At 40.5% G+C, this 12,196-nt stretch overlaps 1 protein-coding gene and 1 long non-coding RNA gene across 2 annotated transcripts; one reads left to right on the forward strand and one right to left on the reverse strand.

Annotated features, from left to right (window-relative positions):
• Positions 1-3,328: 3,328 nt before the first annotated feature.
• On the reverse strand, positions 3,329-5,758 carry msx2b (muscle segment homeobox 2b). The gene is made up of 2 exons (XM_061055190.1): positions 5,287-5,758; positions 3,329-4,699 (listed from the first exon to the last, which is right to left on the reverse strand). Exons 1-2 carry the CDS (start codon positions 5,672-5,674, stop codon positions 4,245-4,247), a joined length of 843 nt encoding a protein of 280 aa, XP_060911173.1. The 5' UTR covers positions 5,675-5,758; the 3' UTR covers positions 3,329-4,244.
• Positions 5,635-10,900, forward strand: LOC132988071 (uncharacterized). Its single transcript, XR_009675779.1, has 2 exons — positions 5,635-5,762; positions 10,420-10,900. It is a non-coding gene; the product is annotated as an uncharacterized LOC132988071 (long non-coding RNA).
• The last annotated feature ends 1,296 nt before the right edge of the window (positions 10,901-12,196 follow it).

A 12,196-nucleotide genomic window follows, 5' to 3' on the forward strand; every position in this document is an offset into this window, starting at 1 on the left:
GTTTTATGGCAGGACATTCATTCAGAGATAATCAAACCTAGAAGTCCGCATAGGTCTCTCAGCTTTGTGATGCCAAGTGTAGCAAAGATTGTCTGAGCGGTCACAGTGGCTACGCCACGCATAACATCTGCATGAACAGCTCGTTCATGACGTCAGGAAACAGTATAAGTGATATAAATGAACATTCAACAATGTTTTCTGAAGCCTCTGTGAGGTTTGATTTGACAATATAGAGATGAAGCGTTACTGTGAACGCAGCATGTTAAATATATGCTGCTGCTTAAATATATGTTCCAAAGATTAAGAAAAAGTGGCTTGTCTATATGTGTATTCTCATTTAATGTGAAGTGTAATGTTAAGTTAGAGCTTGTATTTAGATGTACGGTCAGAATTTAACATGCAGTATATTTGTGAGTCTTGGCTCAGCAGTAGGGTGTCCACTGATCAAAAGACAAGCGGTTTGATTACGTAATTGTCCAGGTCGCATGGCCATTATAATGAACCCAGAGTTGCTCCTGAAGGCATAGCCATGGGTGTGTGAGTGTTATCCTGATGAGGATCTAGGTGTTTTGCATAGCAGCCTGGACCCTCACTGTGAATGTATGTGTTAAAAGGAGAATGTACATGTAGTGTAAAGCTCTTGAAGAAGTAGAAAGACCGAGACAAACATATGGTTTAAAACTGTCAAAATCAACATCCATGTACCATGATTTGTGTATTGGAATTTTTGTATGTTCAGTGTTATCTTCAGAGGTTCTTCCCTCCTCGCGGTCCACTGGCCTGCTCCAGGCAATTTCCTCACTTCTGCTTATGTGTAACTCTCAAGGGAAATCCCAAATAGACCCTCCACGCACACACACACACTCACACACACACGCATACACGACACACTTACTAACACACCATAATATTTCGCAGCCTGTCCTCGTCTGTGTTAAAACACATCGTGGGGATCCCTCTGTCTCTGATCAGTTCTTCCCCCGGCTTCATTAGAGTCTGTAAACAAGTTTAAAGGAGAACAAATCAGCAGCAGAGAATGCTAATATCGATTCTGCTCTGTGAAACACAGAAGAAAAATAACACCTGACTACTGAGAATACACTGAATAACACTAAATTGCATCTCTCAGGTTATCAGCGCTGCCCAGCCAACTATGAGCTGCTGGCTCTAATGTTTAGCTAATGCTGACAAAATCCATCAGCAGCATTGTGGCCAAGTGTTTTGCTTCTCCTCCATTAATTGACAGCAGTGAGCTGAACTAAGTGGTTTTGTAGCTGAACTGGCCCTACAGTAATCATATGCATTTTTAGAGGAAGAGAGCCAATATGCACTGCTAAAGAATGCCTCCTACAGGTTTTTCTAACTTACTTCTGACAGAGTCCTAACTGATTCCTCTGTGAATTTTTTGTAGAAGCATCTTTTTGATGAAGACCCATCCCATCAAGGAGACTAGCCTCATTCATTTGCTTCCCTGAGTCACATATGCCTTTTTTACTGGATTCACATACTGTATTTTTTGTGTTTTTATTAAAAAGTACACTGAAACTGCACTCCTTAACTTTACATTTTAATGGGGATCATGTCTTTTGGGAAACCCAGTAACTGTGGAAGAACCAGCTGCCCAAAAAGATACCCCACTGAGATAGAAGTACCTCGTGTTTGTAACTGAGTATACAGCGCCTGAGTAATTGTTTCATTATGTTAGTTTCACCAATGACTAACCCGAGAACTAACCTGGGGCGGGAGTAGCTCAGTCTGTAGGGACCCGGGTTAGGACAATAGAGAGACAGAATAAAAAATATTGAGGTAGTAAAATAAAGAATGATATGAATTAATTTGTACGGGAAAGGCGGGAAAGCAACCAAAGACATAACCTGTAAAAACCCTAATTATGTCTTTTTATATCTCTTCTGCCTCTGCATGAAAAAAATGAGCCCAAAAGGAGGATAATTGAAACAATTTTTTTTTGTAGAAAAGCGGTAAAGTGCAAAGAAAGACTCTATTTTTACGAGAAAGCAAATCATGTGTTTTATTTCTCAGAGTTTCTTATCAGTCTAAAAGAGTCAAACTGATTGATTGCTTCTCGGAACAACAGAAGAATATCAGAGAAGGGGAAGATTTTCCCATGATGCTTTACTCTTAACAGCCACTAGAGGAGGTAAAAGACAAGCACATGACCAGCACACAGACCAGCTCAGTCACATGTTGTCTTTAAATATCATACAAACCACAAACATCCCGAATCACTGTCAGATGAACAGCAGCTAACAATGACAAAAACCGAGCTGTGGTGCAAGTGACAACCCTCCAAATAAAAGACAGAGTTATGAACCCTCCATCACTGAAATACACCCTCCCCCCCCCCTTCAATCCATCCACCCCCCAGTAAGTAGCACAAACTTGATGTTTCACAAGTTACACGAAGCCACTCCTGCCAGTCTGCACTTCATTAGGCTGATTGCTTGTCTCTGTGAGCGACTCGCTTTGCCTGCCAGCTCTCTGGGCCTGTCCCTCTTGTTCTGATTAAAGGGGAACCTCATAAATAAGCTGCTGCCCACAAACCATTTCCTCATTACATCAAAGTCACACGGAAGTTGTAAGCTGGTTTCATAATTGCAACATAGCACAGACACCTCTTTAGTAACTCAACTCAGCTGGCAGTTCTGTTAAGAGTGGTGTGCGATTGGAAAAGTCTGATAGGATTTGGCTAATTCAAAGCTAATCGACAATGGTTAGTCAGTTTAATGAGGCAGGAATATTTTTTAATGTCTAAGCAAGCGAGTATAAGTGAATAGATTCCTCCTAAATAAGTAGTAGGCCTATATGTTGCTGGTTGATTCTTAAAGCCATATACAGATTTGACAGATAACTCACATCTTTCAGGTTTTTTTTTAATCTCTAACCAACCAATCACCTCTTAGAGATAAAGGATGTGTTTGGTTCTCACAAAACTCCAGTACCTCAGTAATGGTCATAAATGCAAAGTAATTATTGACAAAAGATTTAACACACTGTATTTCTGAGCAAACCAAACACTGTAAAAGCGTCTTCCTGCTTTAAAAAAAAAAAGAAAGAGTTTGAGCTGTGTGGTATATGATGGCTGAGTTATACCGGGAACTATCTGTGAAGTTGGATAATTTATGGGTATCATTTATGGTTTGTCAAACATTGCCTTGAAGTGACCGCTGTCTAATGAGAAACACAGACACGGAGTAGAACCACACAAAGACACACATGCACGCACACAAAGGGGAAAAATGCATCACAGCTGGTTTCATGGGCGAAATACTTCAAACCTGACTTTAAAAAAAGAGAGCTTAAGTCAACATAGCACTGCACATGTTTGCATATTGCTACTTTTATTCTTGCAACTTAAAATCAAAAGTCATTTATTCAAAACAAAACATTGACTCATTTTAATGGTATAACAATAGTGGAAAATATATATATATATATAAACTGCATAGCACAGTGTCGGCCCTCTCAAAGGGACCGTCAGGTAGGAACAATATAAATACAATTTTGGTCAGAACTTAAGTACCAAATTCTTATAAATACATGTGACATTCATACATTTCCAGCATAATTATAGTCCAGAGAAGAGTGGCAATAAATGTGTGGTAAGGTGATAAAAATGTTTTGTTATTGCTGTGAGAGATAGAGGATGAAGATCCTTATAAACTGCGTACAGTTATGAAACCTCACGAAGAGGAAACAAAGCTGAAACTGAATCTAAGAGGTTTTTAAGACAGGCACTTCTGTAGGATTTAAAGACGGCTGCAGGGATATGTTTTATTTGTGTGTCTGAAACACTCATCATCCATACAATGCGCACAAAGTACTTTGATATTAAGGCCCAACTTAAGGCACTGAATGGAGAATGAAGGAAAAGGCTCAAGTGAAATGTTCTATCATTGTGTGCAGTGCAAGTCATCGCCTCCAGCTTAATTATTGCAGAAGTAAACAAGTGAGCATTCTAAACATCTGGATGGTGATATTTCTTCTCTTACAGACATATCATGTAAACAAGTAGTCCAAAGGGGCACGTTTTTTTTTTTTTTTTTTATCCTCGCAGATGGAAAAAATACAATTTGGATTTGTAGTGCTTGAGGTCGATTCAAACACTCCTTGTGCAGTAGATAAATCATTGCTTTTTAGATCGTCATTCAGACACAGTCCTTGGTGTCCATTATTTTTGGAATCCTCTGAAACACATTTAAACACAGTCTGTGATATATCCATGTCTATGATAAGTGGTACATGCTGTAGCCCAGAGGAGCAGCGTACAGGCCCAGAGGTGAGATAGGCAGTATGGGTCTGTGATGGTGGTGGTAGGCAGAATAAGACTGTCCGTACAATGTCATGGCCCCCAGTGACAGCGGTAACGTAAACCCAGGGTGTAAACCTCCAGCAGCAGCAGCCGCCACTGCTGCCGTCTTGGCATCGGCGGCCATCTTGAGTTTCTCCAGCTCGGCCTCTTGCAGCCTTTTGGCTTTCGCGCGGCGGTTCTGGAACCAGATCTTGACCTGGGTCTCCGTCAGGGTCAGAGACGAGGAGAACTCAGCCCGCTCGGCGATGGACAGGTACTGCTTCTGCCTAAACTTTCTCTCCAGGGCCAGCAGCTGCGATGTGCTGAAGGGCGTGCGAGGCTTTCGATTGGTCTTGTGTTTCCTCAGAGGACAGGCCGGACTTACATGACCTGGGAGGGAAAGTAATGAAGAGTTAAGGACTTGGATTAGATTTACTTAATGGATAAACTTTCTTAAAGCCTTGAACGACATGCTTAATTAAATCATTATTGCAGTGACTTTTGGAGAATATTGTATTGAGGACTGTCTGTGTTTTAGGCTATATGTTCTGATTGGTTTACTTTAAGAAAAAAGGCTAAATTTGTGTGGCATTAAGTTCTGAACTCAAGACTCGCTTTTTCTCTTGTGAATATTTGACTGGATTAGAAGTACATTTTCACACACTTATCCCCAAATATACTATAAAGCTTGAGAGTCCACTTTGCACAGTTCTTACTTATATCTTAATTTGAATAGATATAACAAACTGGAAATATGATTTCAGCACACCTTATAGAGATTATAAAGTCTACCAGTGAAGAGAAAGTTTTAGTCAAACCAATGAAAACAGTTTTCACATATTCATCCAAACTACTAAAGGATGCAGCCTAATGTTCAAAATGAAATTACTTAAAAAAGTGGGAGCTCCAGTGCAGGCATTGAAGTCTACCTAAAATCCGTAAGATACTACATGTCCCAGGATGCAAGACAAACTTACGAGGCTGTTGTGCAAACGCGCTGCTGGTGACCCAGGGCGCGCACTCCTCTGACTCTGACGCCTCGGATTTAACCGGGGATGAAGGCGCAGCAGGGAAGCTTTTCCTACTCTCCCCTGGAAGACTGCACTTCTCCCGGCACACATACAGAGAGTTCAAACCGAGAGGAGACACCGACACCTCCGCTTTACACCAGGTGGACTCCCCGACGCGACCCTCCGTCTTCCTCCCGGACATGATCGCCTCCACGCTGAACGGATGATGCCGACGCACCACCGGAGATGTCGCCTTCTCCTCCGCCAAGTCCGTGCGATTACTATCCTCCTCGGAAGAACTGCAGCCCAAGTCGTTGGAAGTCTCCTGAGAAGTCATCTCTCCCGCTCGAAACATTTTGGACACGCGGAGCAGTCAGAGGGCAGCCAGGTGAGGCCGGCTGCAGCGCGCGCGATGTTGTGGAGCTGTCAATTAGTATGTGGGAGTAAGTACACGCATCACGTAAACGCGGCTCAACTTTGACCAATCACTGCCTCCCAAAATGTTTACGAGTGAAAACAAGCTGCCTTCAAGGCCGGTCGTAAACGGGAACTACTTGTATTTTTTTTATGAACGAGTGCACTACAACCAACAAAACGTAGGCTACTCCTTTCTAGATTATTTGATGTATTTGATTTTTATGTCAATGTGACATAACTTCAGAAGTCAAGAACAGCCATGTGTGTATTTATTTTTTGGATTGAGTAAGTGTTGTTGTTTTTTTGTGTCATAAGTTACTTACATAACTTATTTTCATTTTTTAATTTATTAATTAATTGTGTTATATAGTTTTGCCAATCACCTGTTAAGTAGTTTGCCGGCTGGTCTTCTTCATATATATTTGGACATGATCTCAAGTCAGTAACAAGTGTAAAGATAAGAAAAGATTTTATTTATCCCAAAGAAAATTCTTGTGCCAGGTTGCTCCAACATTAAAGAGAGACACAAAATAACATCAAATATAAAAGAAATACAAGAAACATAAAACACCAATTGTATTTTAAGTGTAGGGAAGATAAGGGTTAGATAGAATAACAATGTGCCTTAAAAAGGATGAATAGAGGTACAATAAGTCAAGTAACAGAGTAAGATAAGTCTGTCATTAACGGCCTTATTGACAGTAGTATTGACAGTTCCGACACAGCCCCAGCATCTGTTTATGCAAGCTCCAGATAGTGACCACACCGTCAACACAACATGATAATAAATAATGGACTGTCCAGAAAACAACTTTTTTTTTTCTGTAAGAAAATATTTGGAATTCACTGAGATGATGTGGTCCGGTACTAATACTAGTAAAATCTCCTGAAGGGTCTCTTAAAAAATGAAGCATTTCAGAACTTCCTTTGGTTGGTGAAAAATCAAGATTTTATTAAAGCATGAGCACATCCCTTGATCTCTTGCTGCCTCTTTCCTTTAATAAGTGGATTAAGGGAAAAAGCTTCAAAAAACAATCGCTGTGCTGCAGCATTATCACATGTTAAGCTTCAGTAATGGATTAGCCCTAACACTAACCTCATGAGACCGTGTGTGTAAACATGGGCCCCATGCGGATAATTATGGAGAATTATACCCGGGATAAAATAATGTTTATCATGTAATCCCTTCTTTTCTTTATATCTCGCTGATTTGTTGGCTGTTCTTTTTATTGGGACTTTCCACCGTAACTCACAATGCAGCTCTGTGCCGTGCAGCATTTCATGAAGGCCGTTTAATTCGCAATACAGAGAAAGTTACTCAAACACAAGTTCAGCCCTTAAAACCCCTCAGCTCCACGTCTGAGGCACGAATGGACCCAAAGTACAGATGAGACATCTACATGTCGACTCATTCATCTTCCTGTCCTATGATTCAATCTCATTCTCTGCACACATTACACAAGAAGCCACTCATTGTGACTCTCATGAAGCGGCTCTTTGTGAATTTTTCCTCGAACAATTTCATGTTATGTCAGATGAAAGTGCCTGACTCCTGATGATGATTTCACACTTGTTCCAGCAGCTTATCTGAAGAAATGATCCTTTGATGACGGTTGAAACATTTGGAGCTAAAGGGATGTTTCACATATTTGAAGATTGTTTTTCCCATGGTTATGCTTGTTTAAAGAGCTTCCTTATCTGTCGCCTAATTTCTCATTTTTTAACAGCCAGGACATTGTCAATGTTCTAAATGACAAGCAATTGCTCTTTGACTTCACAAGTCCAGATCCACACCCCTAACATGTTGAGGAGTGTGTGTCTATCTGTGTGTGTATCAGTATGTATCCTACAGCGCTCAAACTATTACAGTCTTCCACTTCCAAAAAGATGAAGATCATTTGGGGATTATGTCACTTCAAACTTGCAATGATAATAGTTTTGATTCAGATTTCAGAGAGAAATAGAAAAAAAATCAAATTTTTTGCCTGACATTAAAGCCAATGTTTATAAAAAATAAAAAAAAGACACACTGTACTCTTTACCCAACATCCCAGAGGTTGGCTTTATATACACTATAAGTACTCCATTTTATTCTGCATATTTATGTGTAGCCAGCAGGCCTGAGGATCATGCCTATGTGAGACTGAAGCAGTTCCCAGGAGGCTGCTGCTGCTGCCTTATTAAAGTGGGGTTATTTCACAGACAATCAGAGGTTTGTGAAGGCGCCAGTGAGCGGCCAGATGAAAGGAGCGACTCCTCAGGGGAGAAACTGTTGCCTTTTTTTTTTCTTTCGAGCTCTGTTCAGGATCCCAACCTCCATCCTCCTCCACACCCTCCACACCTCTCTCTCTCTCTCTCTTTCTCTCTCTCTCTCTCTCTCTCTGTGTCTGGCTGTGCCCGCATGCCCCGCAGGAAACCTGTCAGTCATTATTCTCAGAACCTTTTCTTGGCTGAGTGTCAGCGGCATGTTTCCTCTCTCCTGTCTTAATTACTGCAGCCTTCATGCTTGTTATGTTGATTTTGAATCTTTATCTTCAACATGTTATTGTTCACTTTTATTGATTTTTCTTCAAATCTCCTTTTCGACTTAGTCTCTTCCCTATTTAATTCTTTATTCCCATGCTTACCTTATGTCCATCCACCTTTCCCTTCACCCTTTTCATTCATTCTTCAGTATTTACTCTCCTCTCCTCCCTTTCCTTTTTCTTTCTCTCGTGAGATTATTTTCAAATCCATCCGCAGATCCAACTTTCCAATGAGAAATCTCTTGAAGAGGGGATTTAATAGCACTGTGCTCATCTGAGTTAAGTCTAATAGAAACAGACTTAACAGAATTATTTTTGGTTTGGCTGATAATTCCTCTCTGTTGCAACAGGAATCAGTTCAATAGCAGATACTTTAATCACAGCAACTGCTAGACCTCATGTAATTGTGTTTGAAACATATCCCATCTGGCATCAACAAGAGCGTGTACTGATGACAAATCTATAAACTGTGTCAGTCCTGTGTTAACTAATCCTGAGTTGTTTATTTTCCCTCAAATTCACTTTGATCGATACATGCAAACGAACTGATACACATACACAAAATACTGTTACGTGCATACCAATATATATTCTCTGTATGTATTGTAAATTAGACACAACCATGAATCCAAAAAGACTTGCAAGAGAAGAAGAAGGAGGAATAAAGGACGGAAGGCAGGAAGGAAGGAGGAGGGGTAGAAATGAGAGGGGCTGCTCTCCTGGGTGTAGCAAAATTACCCACACATCCCACTTCCTTTTTTCCATAATATCATTTAAGCCTGATAATAGCGAAAGCAATTTGTCTGAGCATGTTTGTGCCTGTGCTCTGTGTGTATGTGTGGTGTGTGTGTGTGTGTGTGTGTGTGTGTGTGTGTGTGTGTGTGTGTGTGTGTGTGTGTGCGTGCGTGTGTGTGAGTGATAGAGGAGAAGCAGAAGCCTCTGGTTGTGTGTGTCGGGCACACCTCAGAGCATTGTAATTACAGCAGCAGCTTTGAAGTGGTGGAATGTTTGGTCGGGATAATCAGCAGGCTGTGCTGCACTCACTCTATTTACGTTCCCATTAAAGCACTCATTCACACCATCAGAGCTGTAAATTCTACCATCTATTCTTACGTACTGCGTACAAAGTTGAGGGGACATGTACAAACATACAATATGACGGGATACATCAGTGACAGGAGATTTTGCCGTTCAGTTGTAGCATGTAAATCGGTGTAATGTCACACAGTTATGACAGTACTCTGAAGTATGCTGCTTTTATGTTCTGTCCTTTAGTGCTGCACTGTTTAACTTGTACACAGCAACGATGTGGCAGTAAATTAAGGGGGAAGAGAAAAGGACTTGAAACAGCTGATTTTGGTGACTTTTCTGAAAACTATGTAACTAAAACAGGGCTTTGTACATTGTACTTTTCTAAGAATCTCTCAGACAATGTTGAGCTGTGGAAACAAAATGTAATTTACTTGACAAAGTTAGTACTCCTCTAGGTCACCCATTACTGGCAGTTCATGTGTGTAAATGGAATTGCTTCATATTTCCATGCCTGCGGTACATGTGTTGTTCCGGTTCTTTTAAACCTGAAGTCATGTTGTAAACTTAACACTTCTCCAGTGCCTAGCAGATGTGGTTGATCTGTATCATGGTGTTAAAAATAAAAATTTTCTAATGTCTGTACATATCCAATATGAAAGTGTGACAACTCAAATATTAAACAATCAAATGAATGCTCAGTGCACAGAAGGATTCTCCACTTCCATACAGTCATGTAGTATCTTCACACATGTTACATTTTAAGTTTGTTTGAAAACGTAAGCACAGACTACATATTTAGAAAAATAATCAGACTAAGCCGACGCACACATCCATCTTCAAATCAAAAGAATATAGTTATACAGCGGTACTGCTGAGGTCAATATACCCACACACATGCAGACATAGAACACACACACAGACATGTCTTATAGTAGTACATACACTTCAGTAACATACTTTCAATGAGACAAGTGACTTGTCAAACCGGTGGGACATGTTGTAAATGACTAACTGACAATGTAATCACATTGTTTTCACACAGATTAAAAAGATCTTATTGCTGTCACACACACACACACACACACACACACACACACACACACCCCTCTCTGTCTTTCTCTTGCAGTCAGCCTCCCTGGCCCTCGGAGCCTCCGCCTGTAATGCACCTAAATGACTACCTTGAATGCTACAATGGCGCCAGCGCCAATTAGCTGTTAACACTGGAGACAGATCTATTCAGAAGCCAGGCAATGAGGCCTCCTGTAACGTGAAAGATTGATGCCCACTTTGCTAATGACAAGAGAAGGAGGCAATCTGTTGCTTGACTCAGCCCTGGGCTATGTTACAGGATAGTCAGCTGATTACTGTGAGCCTGTAGAAGAGGAAGGAGTGGGGATGAGGCTACTGAGAAATGTGAAGATGGAGTATAAGCCACTACAGGGGTTGAATAGAGAACATAAACACACATACAAATACACAACATAAGTTTGTCGGTAGGGCTTTGTGTTTATTGAGAATGCCAGATGACAGATCTTTGGCAACCGCCTTCTGCTGGTTTAACTTTACCTTAATGATATTAGGTTGATTAAGAAGATCAGTGCATGCAATGCCAAAAAACAATTAATGGGGCACTATTCTGGTTATAAGATATTTCTGTCATTTCTGTTTCTGGCTGCTGCCAATGGCTGTTCACCAATGAGTCTGGTTCTTCTCGAGGTTTCGGCCTGTAAAAAATAAGCCTTTTGTGGCTGCTGTTGCCAAATACTTGCTCTTTGCTAGGTAAGTTGGGTGTCTCTAAATGAAATAAAGAGTACAGTTTAGACTAGACCTTTTGCCGTGAGGTGTCTCTTGTTGTGACATGGGGCAATATGAATAAAGATCGACTGATTAGACCGTTACATTCAATGTATTGCATGCTTATAGCCACTTCCTATTGACATGCCCATTTTGACAAAGTTTTTGCCTTTTGACGGTCTAGTATCGAAACGTTGCCAATAAATGTTTGCTTGCACGTTAAACAGTGTGCAGGAGTTTATCCTTCAGATTTTGATGGACACATTGCTCTCTTACACACCTGTCTTGTGAAGTGGATGTGTGAAGGTTTTTTTTTTTACATTCACTGTATTCACATTGATAAGTATTGCTACATTTCTATTCCAAACAGATGAATGTACAACCACAAAGCCAAGCAGTTTGAGTTTATTGCACTAATATAATTATGAAGTTTGTTTGTATAGCACTAAACGAAAACCTATATCGCAAAAAATTCTCATGAAACATAAAAGCCCAACAATACAAATACCAGCAATGTAGAATGCAAATTAATGTTAATAAATACATGAAAAAAGGGAATAATCAATCCTTCAAGAAATTATTACAGTCAGTATAAAAACTACCATTACAATGACAAAGTTGCGTTACCACAAAGATTTATGAGTGTCACATATACATGACATGAATCATCTAAGTATAAAAGACTAAACCCAACACCATGTCATAAATAAAGAACAGTGTGAACCCATTCTGTGAGGCATCACTCATGTGAACCTGCACTTACTTCTGTTGAGCACAGTTACGCAGGTTAACGAGATGAAACACAACACACACACACACACACACACACACACACACACACACACACACACACACACACACACACACACACACACACACACCCACATATCAAGAAATTCACTCGGTGCCAAAATGAATGCACCAGTACTCGCCGCTGTATGATTATGAGAAACAAACCATTCCTTTGATGGTGATAATTACTTGGGTTATCGCCAGGTGCAATTATGTTTTAGGAACTCTTCTCTGCTCTTTGATGGAGTTTTGAACACTACGTAGCCTCTGTACTTATCCACTAATACACGTTCACAGCTTCACCTCAGAGTAACCCA

Source organism: Labrus mixtus, chromosome 14 (assembly GCF_963584025.1).
Source record: "Labrus mixtus chromosome 14, fLabMix1.1, whole genome shotgun sequence".
Lineage (NCBI taxonomy): Eukaryota > Metazoa > Chordata > Actinopteri > Labriformes > Labridae > Labrus > Labrus mixtus.